This window comes from Symsagittifera roscoffensis, chromosome 5, assembly GCF_963678635.1.
Source record: "Symsagittifera roscoffensis chromosome 5, txSymRosc1.1, whole genome shotgun sequence".
In the NCBI taxonomy this organism is placed as follows: domain Eukaryota; kingdom Metazoa; phylum Xenacoelomorpha; order Acoela; family Convolutidae; genus Symsagittifera; species Symsagittifera roscoffensis.
The window spans coordinates 26318029-26339402 of NC_087066.1; the positions used below are offsets into that span (position 1 = coordinate 26318029).

General features: G+C 39.4%; 1 protein-coding gene across 1 annotated transcript in view; it reads right to left on the reverse strand.

The window, feature by feature from the left end:
• The window catches only part of LOC134845785 (interferon-inducible GTPase 5-like), a 39402-nt gene extending 26466 nt beyond the window's left edge, over positions 1–12936 (reverse strand). Inside the window, exon 1 of the mRNA XM_063862866.1 lies at positions 12565–12936. Within this exon, the coding sequence (XP_063718936.1) occupies positions 12565–12714 (150 nt within the window). The 5' untranslated portion in view covers positions 12715–12936. The remainder of the gene's footprint in view (positions 1–12564) is intronic.
• Between the last annotated feature and the right edge of the window lie 8438 nt (positions 12937–21374).

Genomic DNA, 21374 nt, shown 5'->3' on the forward strand with positions numbered 1-21374 from the left:
AATCTTTATTTATGTAAAATTTATATTGCAGTAATATAGATCATACATAATCACGAAGACGAGCATCAAGCAGCTAAGACGACCTCATCACGCACAACCTACAGAATGGCTGAACACAACCGATATGCCGCTCACAACCACAACTCAAAGGATTTAATGTACGACTTGACTCCGAAGCAAAGGACTTTATTGAAACAGGCCAATGACCACCTCGATGTTCAAGTATACGTACAGATCCGAGTTACAGGGCATTCCCTCCAAACTCGAGCTTCACTCCCATCCCAATTCATATCGAAACAAAATTCTTCACACCGATCTTAACAAACCATCTTGAAATCAGATTGACTTTGTTAATGATCTCATTCATCTTTGAAGGACAAGATGAAATCTGCGATTCCAGCTTCCTGGAGCTTCCTCCTCCAAGAATGGAAAAGAAATGATGATCGCGGAACACAAACGATCGATCATCCATCCTCCACTACAGAAATAAGTCAAAGAAACAAAAACTCTGTAAACCCCGGATCCCAACTGTATATTATTATTGGTTATAAATTAGATATTGTATCTCTATAAAAAACTGAAGACTAACCAATCAGACTTTTGTAAGTGCTGAAACTACTTGTAGTTTCAGCACCAGAGCATTCTGAATTTAACTTACATCTTAGTTGCCTTTTCCAAGAGACCATCTCGTAACAAACCAGTATACTCTAGATCTATTGAGACTAAGAGATATAAGAGTAAGATTAAGATCGGTATTAGACTAAGAAGTTGCACGAATCTATCCGGCCGAAAATAAGATAGCGTGACGAGCAGACGGTGTACCTTATCCGAAATTACTCTATGAGTTAGAGCTTCATCCCAACTCAGCTTTGCAGCCTGTCTAAGCATAGTCCACTTCTCTTTGTTGCAGTGCAAAATTTAAATGCCCGCGTTGACGTCCACAGAAGAAAAATGCTTATCATACAGTTTCATATATGAAGTCTATTGAAAAAATGCGTATCATAGAAAACTCATACATAATTCTAAAAAAACTTTAAAAGTTTTAGGGAACTTTTTTAGTCTACTTGCCTCAATTGAAGCTTTCTGGTCATTAAAAAAAATGATTTAAGTTTTCTTAAAAGAAATGCTTATCATACAATTTTTATATATGAAAATTGTATGATATGCATTTTTTTCAGAAACATTAACAAACATTTGAGGTAAAAAGTTTTTGATTCCTTTTTTGGCTGCAAATCTAATTTTTGTGCTAAAATATTAATTTTTGCGAAACGAAAATTTTGCATGCCAATTTTGACTTTTTGTGTTTATAACGTAGTCCAGGATGAGTTTTTCACCCAAAAAATCCAAAAATCACAAAGTGTTTTTTTTGTAAACATGGATATTATCTTTTGTTTCATTTGCTAAAAGAAAAATATCCTTGTAGAAAAACAGGCCTTTTTTCTAAACCACCAAAATTTTTAAACTAAAATTTATCTATCCATATTCAAAAAATTAATTTTTTGGTATATAATTCCATGTGAAAATGTTAAAATTTATTTTTACGGCTGAAATCACCAAATGCAGTTTATCTGCGTGGTAACTGCCAGTTACACTCTTGGTCGTGTTATGGCAAAAAAATCCTTGGCTAGTGTTTTGGTTGAAACACAAAATTTGAAAACAAAAATTGTTTTTTTTCATGCATGGAAAAAACACTATTCAAATCACTGCATCGTATGGAAAAAATGCTTGCCATACAATTTCATTTATGGAAAAAACGCTTATTTTGCTAAATTCATTCACTTATTTTTGCTCTATGAAATTGTATGAAAGAGTATTATAAACTTTTTTTTTCAATTAGGAAAATTTTATGATAAGCTTTTTTTATCAACCCGTGTGCAACTACAGAAATTGCGAAAGTAAGTAAAAGTGAACAGCGACTATAGCCAATCGTATATGAAACCGTTCAACTCGCAGGTCGACTGGGTTCTTATCCCCCAGATGCTAACCTTTATACATGTATATTCGACAGGCTATCCACACATTCGACCGATTTTAATCGTTTTTTCTCTCAAACACGGTTCTTCAGATTTCTCAAACACGGTTCAGACTTCATTAAGACTGTTCTCCAAAAACGAGCAATTTTTCTCAAGGACAGATAACAGTGTTTTGACAGCTTGCTTTCAGTTTGCAGCTATAAATTGATGTTGTTATAGTTGATACAAAAAGCGGAAGTTGATAGTTTTGAGCGTTCTTTACCGAAGAATTTTTCTTCTTATTTCAAAAAGTGTTTCTTTACATATTTTTTAGTTTTTTTTCGAGATATTATCAGATTGAAGCGGGCACAGTTTGGCGTCCCACTAGGGACAGACGAGCGAGGGAAGTCGTCATTTTTTTCATTTTCTGCTCACAAATACTGTCAGAGCTGCTCGTCAATGACAACGAACAACGAGCGGGTACCAGAAGTCGTCATATTCTCGTATTCTGCTCACAACTACTAGTCAGAGCTGCTCGAAAGTCGACAAAGGACTACGAATAGTCAAATGACTACCCTTAGTTGGCCGAGTGGTCAGTTGATCGATAATCTAACTAGCCAAAAGCCGTCATAGTGAGCAGCTAACCGAATTGACCGAAAGTCGCCAAGGTGCTCACTTGACCGACAGTTGTCATAGTGAGCAGCTAACAGAATCGGCCGATATTCGCCCAGGGCTCAGTTGGCCGAAACTCGTCGCAGTGCTCAGTTGGCCGAAAATTGTCACAGTGTGCAGCTAGCCGAACTGGCTGAAAGTCCTCAAAGTTTGCGATTGGACGAGGAGAGGAGCCCGTCAGCCGACAGACGACAGACGGACAGACATAAGAGCAGACTGGCGGAGGAGAGGCCTGTTCAGTTGTCCTGATTGTGGACTTTGGGTCGAAGTGGAGCGGTGTTTTTCTCGACACTCGACGTTTTTGGATTTTTTCCCCGTGATTGCCGGTCTTAAAAACTTGCTGCTATAAGTTTGATTACGATGTTCTATATTATTTTCCGACTCAAAGCAAGTTCCGAGCTCTAATTTTTTGTCGATGCCAAAAATTTTGGACTGGTTCGTTTTCTATTTTTTCTGGAAATTCAAACTTTATGGATCAGTTTAGTTGAATTGAAATACGTGCAATCTTAGACAGACAAACTGTACTAGTTTTTTTCTCAATACCAAAACTTTTGGATAAAACTTTTAGGAATTCAAGATCCTTGTGATCATACAATAGACAACAGTTGCTAAACCCCTAAAATGTATACCCATAACTCAGCAAAAATTTGCTGTAGTTGAAATCAATTACATATTAAGTGGTCTTTCAGTGTAATATCAGGCAAATTAAGTTGAGTTTTCCAGCCTAAGGTTTTTTTTCGTGTGTGTTGTTGGAATTCATTCGACTTGCCTGATTCCTGACCTTCTTTTGGTAAATATAAAAACAAACCCCGTTCCGCTCGTAAGTCTATCGACTAAGTAAGAATTGGTGTGCCTATGGTGTGCTAGTCTTAAGTGCTAGTTCGTTACATCATGCGCTACAAACTTCCCGCAACGTCGCAAAAGCGCGTGAAAGAGACTTGCTTCACAAAACCCCGTTCAAGTTTGAACTTCAACTCTAAGGACTCGCAGAAGACTATTCAGTTCTACCTGCATCAATTTTAATCGTTACGAACCGATCTTGTCATTTGGCGCGACGCCATTGGTAATTCTGGAGGATGAAGAGAAGCAATCAGTTGGAGCAGCCATTCTCGTGGTTAACGTGGTGAAAGACTACATTTCCAAGCGTAAAGCTAAGAACCAGGTTCTCATTGAGAAGTACAAGGAGCTTCACCAGCCCCCACGTATTGAATTAAAGACTCTCCTCTTGATAAAGCGAAGAGAGCTAGCCTCAGCACCCGCTAACCCCGTAAAAAGTGGAGACGTTTACCAGTTAAAAACCAAAATCCGTAAAAAACAGGCTTCAACCAGAGGCTTTGGGTAGTCAAGTTAGTACCCCTTGAAAGCTAGGCTTTCTGTGATATCTCTCTCGTGATTTAATAAGGACTGCAATGTTTCAAGGTCTTTGGCGCTTGTTTTAAAAAGCAAGGAACATATAAGGCCTTCTCATTAATAGCTTGAATCTTCATTGTCTTCATTTAGCTAACTTGCAATTTGTCTTCTTTTTCGTGTCCGAGAAATTTTTCCGCTCGTATACCGAGCCCCTTCCGATCTTGCCAGTCGGTGTTTGAACCCTCTGGAATTCAAAAGTTCTTTTCCAATCACAATTTTCTTTGCAAAAGTAATCGAAAAAAAATTGATTTTGAATGACGTAGTAGTTGATTGTTTATGTCATACATGTAAATTTTTCTTTTAAGCTTCGCTTGTAATTTATGAAGCATACGGCCAAGAGATTCGGTAAAAACATGGAAGAAAAGATACATAATGGATTAAACAAATTGTTTGAAAACAGAGACTATACAGAAAATGAGCTTTACAAACATCATGCTCTCGTTCTAGAGTACATTGAAAATCAAACCCGCTCGACAAAAACTGATGCAGTTATCATAAAAAAAAAACATGAACAGAACACGCAGTTGAACTAAAAGAATAAATCATTCAGTTGGCTGAAAAAGCCGAAGAACCCGACAATTACATACCCGAAAAAGATTTTTTGCTCCACATATTAACCCAGACTAGTTATATGATTTTACAGGAGGCCGGAACTTATAAATTGGGTTAAGAAAAAACAGATGTAAATGAGACTATAGTGAGGACCCAAAAAGATGAAGTAGCTTGAGACACTAGGTCTAAATCCTCACTTCGAACTGGAGGCACTGGATACAAAATGTCAAATGTAGCTTCTAAAAAACTGAACACAAAAAGAACCCATGATTCAAACTCACGTATCAGTCCGTATACGGCCGCATTGGAGTCTAAGAACTCCAGGAAGACAAAACGCAATCTCGCATTGAATAGGTTGCGGCAAGACTAAAATGCCAGGCAGGCTAGCGTAGCTTTGAAAAAAAACAGCAACAAATTGGTTAAGAGTTAGAGGCATTAGCTGAAGATCAGAGGAGAAAGCTAAAAAAATTCGTGTTTGAGGGATTGCAAATACTTGTTTTACCAACAATAGAAGTTGACATATCTTCCGAAAAGGAAAAACTAGTTAGGACGAGTTTAAAAAAAGTCAGTTTTCAACTTGCTGAAAAAAGTGAGGAGGATCGTACTGATTCCTGGGCTGATTTTATCAAAGATTATATTTCCGCTGTCTCGGTTGCCCAACCGGAAAACACAGTTAATATTGAACAACCGAATTTTCCACAATGAGATTACCGTCATTTTCTGAGTTTCATGGACCATCCCGTCACGGTTTCACTGCTGGGCATGAATTATCTACTGATCCTGGTTTGCATATCAGTAATCATATAGCCTCTCGGCCAAATAGCTCGAGATCAAATTTGTCTTTAAGTACTAATGACGCATCTGTTACGGTTCCTCTTTGTCTAGCACCTTAAGTCGGTGTTAATTATTAACCTACTCCCGTTATTTCTCAATCTGGTTTCCTTTCAAACTCGGGATCAAATTTTGATGACACAAGTATGCAGGGTCTGTTGAATCAATTTCCGCTAAGGTACACAGTTCCGCGAACTGTCTCGCCTTCTGTGCCGCAGGTTTCTTGGAATCATCCGATAACTCATCATTTGTCACCAGCGCATTCACATAATTGCTAGGCTTTCTGTGATAACTCTCTCGTGATTTAATAAGGACTGCAAGGTTTCAAGGTCTTTGGCGCTCGTTTTAAAAAGCAAAAAAACATATAAGGCCTTCTCATTGATAGCTTGACTCTTCGTTGTCTTCATTTAGCTAACTTGAAATTTGTCTTCTTTTTCGTGTCCGAGACATTGTTCCTCTCGTATACCGAGACCCTTCCGATCTTGCCAGTCGGTGTTTGAACTTCCTTGAACTCAAAAATTTTTCTCCACTCACAGTTATCTTTGCAAAAGTAATCGTAAGTAAATGGATTTTGAATGACGTAGTAGTTGATTGCTTATGTCATACATATAAATTAATCTTTTAAGTTTCATTTGTAACTTATCAAGCATACAGAAATTAGATTGGGTAACAGCATGGAAGAAAAGATACATAAACATTAAATAAGTTTTTTAAAGCAGAGACTATATGGAAATTGAGCTTTATAAATATCATGCTCTCGTACTAGAGTACATTGAAAATCGAACCCACTCGACAAAAATGGATATACTTATCATAAAAATTAAACTTTTAATGGAACACGCAGTTGAACTATGAGAGGAAATCATTTTATTGGCTCGAAAAACTAAAGAACCCGACAAATAGATACCCAAAAAAAATTTTGGCTCCACATATTAACAGAGACTAATTGTAAAATATTACAGGAGGCCGGAACTTATAAATTGGGTTAAGAAAAAGCAGAAGTAAACGAGACTTTAGTGAGGATCCAAAAGGATGAAGTAGCTTGAGACACTAGGTCTAAATCTGCGTTTCGAATTGGAGGCACTGGTTCCAAAATGTCGAATGTAGCTTCTAAGAAATTGAACACAAAAAGAACCCTTGATTCAAATTCACGTTCAGTCCGTATACGGCCGCATTGGAGTCTAAGAACTCCAGGAAGACAAAACGCAACCTCGCATTGGATAGGTTGCGGCAAGACAAACATGCCAGGCACGCCAGCGTAGCTTTGAAAATAAAACAGCAACAAAATGATTAAGAGTTAGAGGCATTAGCTGAAGATCAGAGGATAAAGTCAAATAGAGTCGAGTTTGAAGGATTTTAAATAGAAGATGACCTATCTTCCGAAAGCGAAAAATTAGATGGAACGAGTTTAACTAAAGTCAGTCTTCAGCCTGTTGAAAAAAAAGAGAAGGATCGTACTGGTTCCTGGGTTGATTCTATCAAAGATTATACTTCCGTTGTCTCGGCCGCCCAACCGGAAAACACAGTTAATTTTGAGCAGCCAAATTTTCCACAGTGGGATTAACGTCATTTCCTGAGTTTCATGGACATTGCTGGGCATGGAGTATTTAGTGATCCTGGTTTGCACATCAGTAATCATATAGCCTCTCGGCCAAATAGCTCGAGATCAAATTTGTCTTTAAGTACTAATGACGCATCTGTTACGGTTCCTCTTTGTCTAGCACCTTATGTCGGTGTTAATTATTAACCTACTCCCGTTATTTCTCAGCCTGGTTTCCTTCCAAACTCGGGATCAAATTTTGATGACACAAGTATGCAGGGTCTGTTGAATCAATTTCCGCTAAAGCACACAGTTCCGCAAAAAGTCTCGCCTTCTGTGCTTCAGGTTTCTTGGAATTATCCGATAATTCATCATTTGTCAACAGCTCATTCACATAATTGCCGGAGACAGAATCAGCAGCCCCTTTGTGCGCATGTTGGCGCTGCAAACAGTTTGCCTGTTGGGGCCCATTTGGGAATTTCAGCATATGGTTTGACCCCGCAATCAAGGTTGCCAATGCAAATGTGTTTTCATTGTACACTCTGATTGGTGGTACTTCAAAAGGGCTCTCCGTATATCAATGGTGGTACCGTATATTTTACTCCTCAAGCTAATCTCTAAAGTACAAATCACGCTTACCAATGATTTTCTAATCCTCTTGATGATTCTTCATATGAACATCCGGTAGAGCAATCAATTTTTTTTAGTAAATTGGATGGTAACGCTTTTAACTGGTTTGACTGCTTTTGACAATTTACCTCAATCATCGATTGCGCCCTTCCGAGTGATGACGAGAAATCAATTGATTTAAAAAGCGCTCGAAACAGGAAAACCCAAAGCGGATATCGCCGAAGACAGTTATAGTGAAGTCTTATACAATGATACAATTGCTACCTTGCAGAGAAAATTTGGCCAGCGTCATACAATTCGTTTCCCTTCCAAATGCATAGTTCAGAGAACTTCATCAATTTTTCTTCCGCCGTTTTAGGACTGGTCGCAATTTTTCAATCGTTGTCATTTCAAGATGACCTTAAAAGCGAAATTCGTCTAAAACAGGCTCTCTCCAAGCTCTCACAAACCTTGAAGAAGCTTGTGTAATGCATACCGTTACGCATAATTGGCAGCGTCCTAGCCTTTTAGTTTTCAATAATTGGTTAAAATAAGAAAGGGCAGAGCCACGAAAGATTACGCACTGTTGGTTCTAGAGCTAAAACAGCAGAAATGGTAAAACCCGAAAAAACCGAAGTATTTATAAAGCACTAGCGATTATAAACGCAAGCCTATTTTTCTGCCGTGCCTGTTGTGTAAAAAAAACAAGGAAAAGAATGCCACTCAGCGGGCAAAATTTCTAGCTGAGCAAATCCATTGCTTCGCATGCCTCAATGGGAACCACGGCTTCCGTAAATGCTCGAAGGCAAAGAAGTGTCCAAAACAAGACTGTGAAAGCAAGAACAACATCCTTCTTCACGGCGCTGAAAGAATTTTTCCATCAAAGGAAAAAACATCAAGTTAAAAAAATGAATCACTCATGCATCTGTTGGGTGTGAAATTTACAAAAAATTACCGAAAGCACTGTTGCCAATTGCAACAACTGGTTTATCTTCGGGTAGCACCAGATTCCAGAGCTTCTTTTTTTTGAAGGAGCATCTACATATTCGTGGGTTTCCGCATCTCTCGGTAGCCGCTTGAATTTGGTTGGTGAGCCAGTCCACTTATCTATCAGAGATTTTAATGCCGTAAAAGTCATGGAAACTCACCGGGTTAAATTCAATGTCGCGTCTGAATTGAATAACGCAAATTTATCCTCCAATATGGAAATTTACGTAGGAGACAACATTCATATTGGCACAGAATGTATCAATGTACCTGAGTTGCAGAGTAAAAATTTTTAGTTTGCTCCAATAAAGCCCATAAAGTACAATTATGAGGATGCAGAAGTTATCCTCGGACATTATTACTACCACGCCAATCATCCGGTTGAGTTCTCTTAGGAGAAGACTCTAACTCACCATGTTCCGTCCGCCTAACGTTAGGTTGGTTCATTAGTGATCAGTTACAGCCGTCCGCCGGTTTAACTTCTTCTTGCTTTAAGTGCGTTGTTGAGGATTCTTCTCTAAAGGGCCAGATAAACTCTTGGTAAGAATTGCAATCTTATGGAGCCGTTGTGCCGCAAAAAACGCGCTTTATCCATTTGATATTCCGAAATTTTTCATAATGGTGAAAATTAAATTGTGACTATGCTTTGGGCTGATAACAGTGGCAGCCTACCTAACAATTGTTAGTCATCGCTTGCAAAATTGACAACTTTGGAGCGAAAGCTAAGTAAAGACCCAGAACTGCGCAGAAGGTACGCAAATACAATAAGGGAGAACATCAAGAAAGGTCATGTCTTTACAGTTGAGCCGCATGATCCACATTTGCGAAGCGGTTTCGAGTGGTATCTTTCGCACCACACAGATACAAATCCGAATAAGCCGGTTAAAGTGCGCCGAGTCCTTAACAGGGCTGCTATCTTTCGTAGCACAACCTTAAATCAACCCCTATCTGTGGCTCCATACCCACCCCAAAATCTGATATTCGTGCTTTTGGTGCACAAGTACGTCGTCTCCGCGGATATAGAGGGCATATTTCTACAGGTAGGAGGCCGCGACCAAGATATATCTTTCCTTCCTTTTTTGTGGAGGAAGGATCCCAAATCGGATGTGGTAGGTCATCAGTACTCTCGCCATGTATTTGGCGCCCGGGATTCGCCTACAGATGCGAATTGCACTTTACAAAAAACAGCAAATGATAACATGTCGACATATCCTGAAGCAGCATCAAGGGTTGCCGAAAAGTTTTATATGGACAATTATATGGACAAAAAAATCGAGCAGGCAGTAACAATTAGTCGGGATTGGGTCAATTTACTTAAATTAGGTGGTTTTGTTTTGTCTGAATTTTTCAGTAATGCCATGGTTTTGAGATTGCACTTAATTAAATTCATTATCTAAGAAACCCTTGAACGGCCTGTTTTCATTAGTCTTGTCAGTTGAAGAAACAACATTCACAAATAACCCCGAAGCCATTGAGACACCTTCTTTGGTAAAGGAGATATGAAAAGCTGAACAATCGTCGCACAACTTAGGTCTTAATTAGGATCCTGGAAAAGAAAGATTAGTTTTAAGCCGAGGTGTTAATCGCCCTCTCGATTTGGCGATAACTCAAGGAGCCCTTTTGAGTTTTGTATTGTCGGTATTTGACCTTATTAGGGGTTAGAAGCCCCGTACACTGTAATTGCCCGTCGTTTATCTAGAGACGTTTGGCGAATAAGTGGCTAAAAAAGGTTGATGATTTACCAGAAGAGCAGAGTGAAAATTTTAATGAGTGGCACTCCGGCCTCTATCTTTTAGTTCAACTGACACTTCCCCGCAGTTACTTCACAGAGCCTGTGGATCGTATCGAGCTTCACATGTTCGGTGATAGCTCGCAGGATATTTTCTGCGCCGTCAGATTTTGCATGCGCGTTTTATAAAGTTGCACAATACTGAAATATTTTTTGACTTCGCTAAAACGATTGTTGTGCCAGTGAAAGCGGTGTCAAAACCTAAGTTAGAACTTCCACCAGCCGGATTGTGCTCTCAGTGAATAATGAGTTTGATACGAAGCACCCAATATTACTCCACGCCCGTCATGCCGTGGCTCACCTGTTGGCCCACAGCCTCCACTGTAAGCATCTTCATCCAGGCGTAGACCACTGCGCTTAATTTTAAATATGAAATATGCAAAACTTGTATTGCGTTGACTACTTCGTTATATCGAAAAACAACATGTAACATACGCAAAGCTAGTACCATCCAGCCAATTATGTCCGATTTAACTATCGAACGTCTCGGATATAACCAACCATCCTTTAACCATACGAGTGTGGATTACTTACGACCACTTTACGTTCCGATTTGCAAAAGCACTGAACAAAGATGGGGATTTCTTTCACTTGTCTCACCACAAGGGCTGCACACCTTGAGGTTTCGCCATCTCTGGACACAAGTCAGTAAGCGTCGTGGTAAACTAAGCACGATCTGGTCGGTCAACGACGCGAACTTCGTTTGTGCGAAAAAGGAATTACTTGCCTGCATCAAAAACTAGAATGGCATGGCTCCGACCATTTTTGCACACAAAGTTTTTGTCTGGAAATTTAACTCGCCAGGCGCACCCCATTCTGGCGGCTCCTGGGCGCGCCTCGTCCGAAGCAAGAAGCGCGTGCTTTACGATATACTAGGCAGTAGGCAAATCACTGAAGATTTAATAGGAACAACACTCTGCTTAGTTGAGCAGGCTTCGACTTCGAGGCCAATCACTCCCGTTAGTACCAACTCACGTGAGTTGAAGCGTTAACCCCAAAACACTTTTTAGTTGGTCAACATGCCACAAGCTTTCCTTCGCTTCTACCTGAGGAACAATTCGACCACACAAAAAGTACGTGCGAGCGCAATCGTACGCTTACACTATGTGGTCTCGTTGGCTTCGCCAATATTTTCCCTCACTGAATAAGCGTGTCAAGTGGCACACTCAGTCTGACTTCACACTTAAATCAGGTGTTCTCGTATGGGTGATTGAGCCCGACCGCCCGCGAGGATTTTACCCTGCCGCTGGCGTCGTTAAAATTAACTACGACAAAGACGGATGTGCTCGTTTCGCCCTCATTGAGACAGCCTCGAAGGAACTTAACCGACTGACGGTTAAGCTTACCCCAGTTCTTCCGTCGTTGGGGGCAGAGGATGTTGCAGTGCAAAATTAAAATGCATATAACGAAAGTGCGAACGTAAATAGAACTGAAAAGCGACTATGGGCTAATGTATATGAAAACGTTCAAACCGCCGGTCGCCGAGTTCGAATACCCCCATACGCTGACCTTTATACATATATAATGGAGGGGCTATATACCCGTTTGATCATTTTTAATTGTTTTTTTTTTCTTTCAAACACGGTTCACACTTGATTGAGTCTGACCTCCATAAAAGAGCAGTTTGTCTCAAGAGCAAGTACCAGTGTGTTAAAAGCTTGCTTTGATTTTGCAGCTATAAATTGTTGTTGTTATGATTGATATAAAAAGCCGAAATTGATCGTTTTGAGAGTTGTTTACCGAAGAATTACTCTTTATAACTCAAGTGTTTCTTAGCATTATTTTCAGGTTTTTTTTGAGACATTGACAGATTGGAGCCGGCACACTCTTGTTTCTTTACATTCTAGAATGAGTTTTTTTGTTAGCGAAGCTCTTTTTTGCAACTAGAACCTTCACGTGTTACCACTATTGCAGCGGACATCGGTCAGGTTGTGGTAGACCTGAAGCTGGAGGTCAAGATTGAGCTCGACCTCACACTCTATCATTGTCATGGCAGGGGATCAAGTCGATTTGACAATCTGATGATCACGAAGTGAACGAATTACCACTATGCTAAGTGCCAATGTTTGCTAACTCAACTTCAAAATACAAACAATCGAATGTTGAAAAAATCCTGTTTTTTTTACATAATTAATTGAGACGTGCCTAAAAAAAATAAAAACTGGCTACATTTTTTCGAGAAGTCAGCCGCCAACATCACATCGCAGCTCTTTAAACTGTACCTTTTTCCACTGATCTGATTCCTCCTGAATTCTCTCGAACATTTCCTTCCCCAATCCATTCAACTCCAGAAGGTTTTTCAGGTCAGCCGAGATTCCACCAAGCTCGACAGGGTCCAAGTTTTGCTGAGGCGTAGATCTAGTAATACCCATTTTATTCTTGCGATTGCTTTCCTTTTGCAGGCTCAATAGTTTTCAAAATTGATCACACTAGTTGCAAGAAATGGTAAGGTATGCTGTAATATTGGCCTTTTTGTTTTATGTTTAATCTCGTTTTCCAAATATCACCTTATGATGGTTAAACAAACTTGAGCACATGATTGTAAAGACAAAGAGTAAAGCTATTCGACGAAATATTCTAGATGTTTCAAGTATTTAGAGAAGTTCGTATTCAATTAGACAGCGTGTACAATCATAACTAAACGAACATCCCTAGTCGATCAAGGGAGGTTATCTTGCAAGATCTTGCAAGATTCTTGCAAAAGAGGGTTATCTTGCAAGATCTTGCAAGATGGAGGTTATCTTGCAAGATCTTGCAAGATGGAGGTTATCTTGCAAGAATCTTGAAAGAGGGAGGCTATCTTGCAAGAATCTTGCAAGAATCTTGCAAGATAACCATCCCAAAATTTCTGTCCAAAAAACACAAAAAAAATAACAGAAATTAGGTGTAAGATCAAAAAAATTGTTTCTAGAACGAGAATCCAAAACTTTTTCGAATTGATCTCAAAAATTTACTTGCATCACTTCAAATAAATGCTTAACGAATAAAATTAGACAAAAATCATGCGTTAAAAAGTAGTCGCATATCTGTTGTTAATTTATTCAATGAGATTAAAAGTATCAACCAATCAAATCTTTTTAATTTATTCGCAATTATTGCTGCTACTGGTTTGCGAAAATTGAAGGATTATTGGCCAAAAAGTTTTTGTGACGAATTGCTTTAATTAGTTCAAACCGGGGATATTTAGTTTTTTCGACTATCGATTTCTAGTTTTGAAAGTGGAATTTATTTTTTAGATTTCCAGAGAATAAAAACTTTACTTATTGATCCAGTTTTCTCAAGTCGGTTTCATGTTATCAAAAAAGCGCCCATCATAAATTGTTCTAGAAATTTAAAGAGCTTAAAGGGCTTCTATTTTTTTCTTTGAGTTTTGAAAGTTGAGATTTTTCAACAACGTCAGTGTTATTTTTTAAGGTTTAATTGCGTTCATTACTCCTTTGCAATCTTCGAGTCTACTTGCGTTCATTACTCCTTTGCAATCTACAAAGGTATAAGTAGTCGATCAAAATTTGAAAATAGCTGCCTATCACAAAAAAAAGTTTTTAAAAAAAGAAGCTTTCTGGGGGCAACCGCCTAGCGGGCTGTGTGTATGTAAGCGTAGCTAAGATTGCTTCCTTCTTCCACGAACGCTACTTGGTTGTCTTCGCGTGTAAAGCTGTTTTTGCCCAAAAAAATTGTATCTTTAAAGATCTTGCAAAAAAAAGGTTATCTTTAAAGGAGGTTGTCTTGCAAGATCTTGCAAGAATCTTGCAAGATCTTTTAAAGAGATGCATCCTCTTTAAAAGAATCTTGCAAGATTCTTGCAAGATCTTGCAAGATAACCTCCCTTGATCGACTAGGGATGCTATCATTGTCCACGAGGACAAGTGTGGAGTTGATGATGATTATAATCACCAAAATTTATTGACAACCCAAAACTAAAACTTATTATTTCATTCCAACCTTTTGACCTTTGTTAAACTTGTTATTCACTGTTTGGTTGAGGGGCGTTCAACAGTGCCAAAGTACAAAACTGCCTAAATTGAAAAAGTATGCAACAGTTCCAAAAAATTGATGAATTTTGGCACTGTTGTACTACCCCTCAACAGCTCCGAAGTACAACATTGCCGGCAAAAAAGAATGTTCAACAGTGCTAAAAATCATCAAAATTTGGCACTGTTGAAGATCAATTGTTTCGGCACATATGTACTAGCCCTCAACAGTGCCGAAGTACAACGTTGTCGCCGAAAAATAGAAGAAAAGCTCAACATTGCCGAAAATCATCAAACCTTGGCACTGTTGAACAGCTTTTTTTGGCAATATTATACCCCTCAACAGTGCTGAAGAACCGAATCACCGCCGACAAATAAAAGAGGGTCAAACAGTGCCTGAAAACATCAAAAATTGGCACTGTTGAAGAGCATTCTTTTCGGCACTGTTGTACTACCCCTCAACAGTGCCTAAATACAACATTGCCGCCGAGAAAACGAGAATGTTCAACTGCGCCAAGAATTATCAAATTTTGGCACTAATGAAGAACCTTTGTTTCGGCACTGATGTACAAACCCTCAACAGTGCCGAAGTACAACATTGCCGCCGAAAAAAAACGAACTCTCAACAGTGCCAATAATCATCAAAAATTGGCACTAATCAACAAACTTTGTTTCAGCACTGTAGTAAAGCCATCAAGAGCGCCGAAGTAAAACGTTGCCGCCGGAAAATAAAATAATGTTAAGCAGTTGCCAAAAATCATCAAAAAACGGCATTGTTGAAAAGCATTCTTTTGGGCACTGATGTACTAACCCTCATCAGTGCCGAAGTACAGCATTGCCGCCGAAACAAAAAGCGTTTTCAACAGTGGCAACAATCATCAAAAGTTGGCACTATTGAACAACCTTTGTTTCGGCACTGTAGTACTAGCCATCAACAGCGCCGAAGTACAACATTTCCGCCGGAAAAAAAATAATGATAAGCAGTGCCCAAAATCATCAAAAATTGGCATTGTTGAATAGCATTGTTTTCGGCACCAATGTACTAACACTAAAAAGCTCCGAAGTTTAACATTGCCGCCGAAAATGAAAAAGCTCAACAGTGCCCAAAAGCATCAAACCTTGGCACTGTTGAACAGCATTCTTTTCGGCGCTGTTGTACTAACCCTCAACAGTGCCGAAGTACAACCTTGCCGCCGAAAAATAAAAGAACTTTCAACAGTGCCAATAGTCATCAAAAATTGGCTCTAATGAACAACCTTCGTTTCGCCAATGTAGTATTTTCCATTAACAGCGCCGAAGTACACAGTGCCGCAGGAAAACAAAAAAAATTCAACAGTGTCGAAAAGCATCAAAATTTGGCAATGTTGAACTGCTTTTTTTGGCACTATTGTACCCCTCAACAGTGCTGAAGCACACAAAAAAAGAAGATTGTTAAACAGTGCCGGAAATCATCAAAAGTCTTCAGCGAACAGCACTCTTTTAGGCACTGTGTTACTACCCCTCAACAGTTCCGAAGTATAACATTGATGCCGAAAATAAAACAATGTCCAAAAGTGCCAATTATTATCAAAAATTGGCACTAATGAACAACCTTTCTTTTGGCAAGGTAGTACCAACCACCAACAGCGCCAAGTACAGCCTTGACGACGGAAAATAAAAAATTTTTAGCAGTGCTCAAAAATCATCAAAAGTTGGCATTGTTGAATAGCACTTTTTTCGGCACTGATTTACTAACCCTCAACAGTGCCGAAATACAAGATTGCTGCCAAAATAAAAATGAATTTCAACAGAGACAATTATCATCAAAAATTGGCACTAATGAACAACCTTTGTTTCGGCACTGAAGTAGTAGCCATCAACAGCGCCGAAGTACAATATTGCCGCCGGAAAACAAGAAATTGTTCAGCAGTGCCGCAAAGTCATCAAAAGTTGGCATTGTTGAATAGAATTCTTTTCGGCGCTGTTGTACTAACCCTAAACAGTGCCGAAGTACAACATTGCCGCCAAAAAATAAAACATTTTTTAACAGTGCCAATAATCATCAAAAATTGGCACTAATGAACAACTTTTGTTTCCGCACTGTAGTACCAACCACCACTAGCGCCAAGTACAACATTGACGCCGGAATACAGAAAAGCTCAACAGTGACGAAAAGCATCAAATCTTGGCCTTGTTGAACATTTTTTTTGGCAATTTTGTACCCCTCAACTGTGCTGAAGCACAATACTGCTTCCGAAAAACAAAAAAGGTTAAACAGTGCCCAAAAATCATCAAAAGTTGGCATTTTTGAATAGCATTTTATTCGGCACTGCTGTACCAACCCTCATCAGTCCAAAGTACAGCATTGCCGCCGAAAAAGAAAAGAATTTTCAACGATACCAATAATCATCAAAAATTGGCACTAATAAACAACCTTTGTTTCGGCACTGTAGTACTAGCCATCAACAGCGCCGAAGTACAACATTTCCGCCGGAAAAAAGATAATGATAAGCAGTGCCCAAAAATCGTTAAAAAATTGGCATTGTTGTATAGCATTGTTTTCGGCACCGATGTATTAACACTTAAAAGCGCCGACGTTTAACATTGCAGCCAGAATATAAAAAAGCTCAACAGTGCCGAGAAGCATCAATTCTTGGCACTGTTGAACAGCATTTTTTTAGGCGCTGTTGTACTAACCCTCAACAGTGCCGAAGTACAACATTGCCGCCGAAAAAAAAGAACATTCAACAGTGCCAATAATCATCAAAATTTGGCACTTATGAACAACTTTTGTTTCGGCAATCTAGTACCAACCACCAACAGCGCTAAGTACAGCCTTGACGCCGGAAAATAAAAAAAAAATTAACCAGTGCCCAAAAATCATCAAAAGTTGGCATTGTTGAATAGCATTTTTTCGGCACTGATGTACTAGCCATCAACAGCGCCGAAGTACAACATTACCACCTGAAAATAACAAGTTGATCAGCAGTGCCAAAAATTTATCAAAAAATGGCATCGTTGAATAGCATTCTTTTCGGCACTGATATACTAGCCATCAACAGCGCCGAAGTACAATATTGCCGCCGGAAAATAAAAAAAATGTTCAGCAGTGCCGAAAAACTATCAAAAGTTGGCATTGTTGAATAGCATTCTTTTTGGCACTGATGTACTAACTCTCAACAGTGACGAAGTACACAGTTGAGAGTTACACAGTTAAAAGCTTAGAATTTTAACAATGCCGGCGGAAAAAAAGCTCAACAGTGCCGAAAAGCATCAAACCTTGACACTGTTGAACAGCATTCTTTTCGGCGCTGTTGTACTAGCCCTTAACAGTGCCGAAGTACAACATTGCCTTGCCGCCGAAAAAAAAGAACTTTCAACGGTGCCAATAATCATCAAAAATTAGCTCTAATGAACAACCTTCATTTCGCCAATGTAGTACTAGCCATTAACAGCGCCGAACACATCATTGCCGCAGGAAAACAAAAAAAGATCAACAGTGCCAAAAAGCATCAAAATTTGGCACTGTTGAACATTTTTTTGGCACTATTGTACCCCTCAACAGTGCTGAAGCACAATACCGTCTCTGAAAAAAAGAAGATTACTAACAGTGCCGGAAATCATCAAAAGTTGGCCCTGTTGAAAAGCATACTTTTCGGCGCTGTTGTACTAACCCTCATTAGTGCCGAAGTACAACCTTGCCGCCAAAAAATAAAACAACTTTCAACTGTGCCGATAATCAACAAAAAATGGCACTAATGAACAACCTTTGTTTCGACACTGTAGTACCAACCACCACTAGCACCAAGTGCAACCTTGACGCCGGAAAATAAAAAAAATTACGCATTGCCCAAAAATCATCAAAAACTGACATTGTTGAATAACATTTTTTCGGCACTGATGTACTAGCCATCAACAGCGCCGAAGTACAACATTGTCGCCGGAAAATAAGAAAATGTTCAGCAGTGCCGAAAAATTCTCAAAAGTTGGCATTGTTGAAAAGCATTCTTTTCGGCACTGATGTAGTAACTCTCAACAGTGCCGAAGTACAACACTGCCACCGCAAAAGAAAACCATTTTCAACAGTGCCAATAACCATCAAGAATTGGCACTAATGAACAACCTTTGTTTCCGCACTGTAGTACTAGCCATCAAAAGCGCCGAAGTACAACATTGCCGCCGGAAAACGAAAAAAGCTCAACAGTGCCGAAAAGCATCAAAAATTGGCACTGTTGAACAGCTTTTTTGCTCTTATTGTACCCCTCAACAGTGCTGAAACACAATACCGTCTCCGAAAAAAAAGATTGTTAAACAGTGACGGAAATCATCAAAAGTTGGCACTGTTGAACAGCATTCTTTTGAGCGGGGTTATACTAACCTTCAACAGTACCGAAGGCCAACATTGCCGCCAAAAAAGAAAACAACTTTCAACTGTGCCAACAATCATCAAAAACTGGCACTAATGAACAACCTTTGTTTCGGTTCTGTAGTACCAACCACCACTAGCGCCAAGTACAAACTTGACGCCGGAAAAAAAAATTAAGCAGTGCCCAAAAATCATCAAAAATTGGCATTGTTGAATAGCATTTTTCTGCACTGTTGTAATAGCCATCAACAGCGCTCGAAGTACAATATTGTCGCCGGAAAATAAAAGATGTTCAGCAGTGCCGAAAAATTATCAAAGGTTGGCATTGTTGAATAGCAATCTTTTCGGCACTGATGTACTAACTCTCAACAGTGCCGAAGTACAACGCTGCCGCCGCAAAAGAAAACCATTTTCAACAGTGCCAATAATCATCAAGAATTGGCACTAATGAAGAACCTTTGTTTCGGCACTGTAGTATCAACCACCACTAGCGCCAAGTACAACCTTGACGCCGGAAAGTTTAAAAAACTAAGCACTGCCCAAAAATCATCAAAAATTGGTATTGTTGAATAGCATTTTTTCGGCACTGATGTACTAGCCATCAACAGCCCCGAAGTACAAAATTGCCGGCGGAAAATAAGAAGATGTTCAGCAGTGCCGAAAAATTATCAAAATTTGGCATTATTGAATAGCAATCTTTTCGGCACTGATATACTAACTCTCAACAGTGCCGAAGTACAACACTGTGCCGAAGTACAACACGCAAAAGAAAACCATTTTCAACAGTGCCAATAATAATCAAGAACTGGCGGCAGTGTGCTGATTCTGTGCTGAAGCACAATACTGCTTCCAAAAAACAAAAAAATGGTTAAACAGTGCTTGAAATCATCAAAAATTGGCATTTTTGAACAGCATTCTTTTCAGCGCTGTTGTACTAACGCTCAAAAGTGCCGAAACACAACATTGCCCCAAAAAAAATAAAACAACTTTCAACTGTGCCAATAATCATCAAAAATTGAAAATAATGAACAACCTTTGTTTCGGCACTGTAGTACCAACCACCACTAGCGCCAAGTACAACCTTGACGCCGGAAAAAAAATAAGCAGTGCCCAAAAATCATCAAAATTGTTATTTTTTCGGCACTGATGTACTAGCCATCTACAGCGCCGAAGTACATAATTGCCGCCGGAAAAAAAAAGGTTCAGCAGTGCCGAAAAACTATCAAAAGTTGGCATTGTTGAATAGCATTCTTTTTGGCACTGATGTACTAACTCTCAACAGTGACGAAGTACACAGTTGAGAGTTACACAGTTAAAAGCTTAGAAGTTTAACAATGCCGGCGGAAAAAAAGCTCAACAGTGCCGAAAAGCATCAAACCTTGGCACTGTTGAACAGCATTCTTTTCGGCGCTGTTGTACTAGCCCTTAACAGTGCCGAAGTACAACATTACCTTGCCGCCGAAAAAAAAGAACTTTCAACGGTGCCAATAATCATCAAAAATTAGCTCTAATGAACAACCTTCATTTCGCCAATGTAGTACCAGCCATTAACAGCGCCGAACACATCATTGCCACAGGAAAACAAAAAAAGACCAACAGTGCCAAAAAGCATCAAAATTTGGCACTGTTGAACAATTTTTTTGGCACTATTGTACCCCTCAACAGTGCTGAAGCACAATACAGTCTCTGAAAAAAAGAAGATTACTAAACAGTGCCGGAAATCATCAAAAGTTGGCCTTGTTGAAAAGCATTCTTTTCGGCGCTGTTGTACTAACCCTCAACAGTGCCGAAGTACAACCTTGCCGCCAAAAAATAAAACAACTTTCAACTGTGCCGATAATCATTTAAAAATGGCACTAATGAACAACCTTTGTTTCGGCACTGTAGTACCAACCACCACTAGCGCCAAGTGCAACCTTGACGCCGGAAAATAAAAAAAAATAAGCAGTGCCCAAAAATCATCAAAAACTGGCATTGTTGAATAACATTTTTTCGGCACTGATGTACTAGCCATCAACAGCGCCGAAGTACAACATTGTCGCCGGAAAATAAGAAAATGTTCAGCAGTGCCGAAAAATTCTCAAAAGTTGGCATTGTTGAATAGCATTCTTTTCGGCACTGATGTAGTAACTCTCAACAGTGCCGAAGTACAACACTGCCGCCGCAAAAGAAAACCATTTTCAACAGTGCCAATAACCATCAAGAATTGGCACTAATGAACAACCTTTGTTTCCGCACTGTAGTACTAGCCATCAAAAGCGCCGAAGTACAACATTGCCGCCGGAAAACGAAAAAAGCTCAACAGTGCCGAAAAGCATCAAAAATTGGCACTGTTGAACAGCTTTTTTGGCCTTATTGTACCCTCAACAGTGCTGAAACACAATACCGTCTCCGAAAAAAAAGATTGTTAAACAGTGCCGGAAATCATCAAAAGTTGGCACTGTTGGGCACTGTTGAACAGCATTCTTTTCGGCGGGGTTATACTAACCTTCAACAGTGCCGAAGTACAACATTGCCGCCAAAAAAGAAAACAACTATCAACTGTGCCAACCATCATCAAAAACTGGCACTAATGAACAACCTTTGTTTCGATTCTGTAGTACCAACCACCACTAGCGCCAAGTACAACCTTGACGCCGGAAAATAAAAAAAAATAAGCAGTGCCCAAAAATCATCAAAAATTGGCATTGTTGAATAGCATTTTTCTGCACTGTTG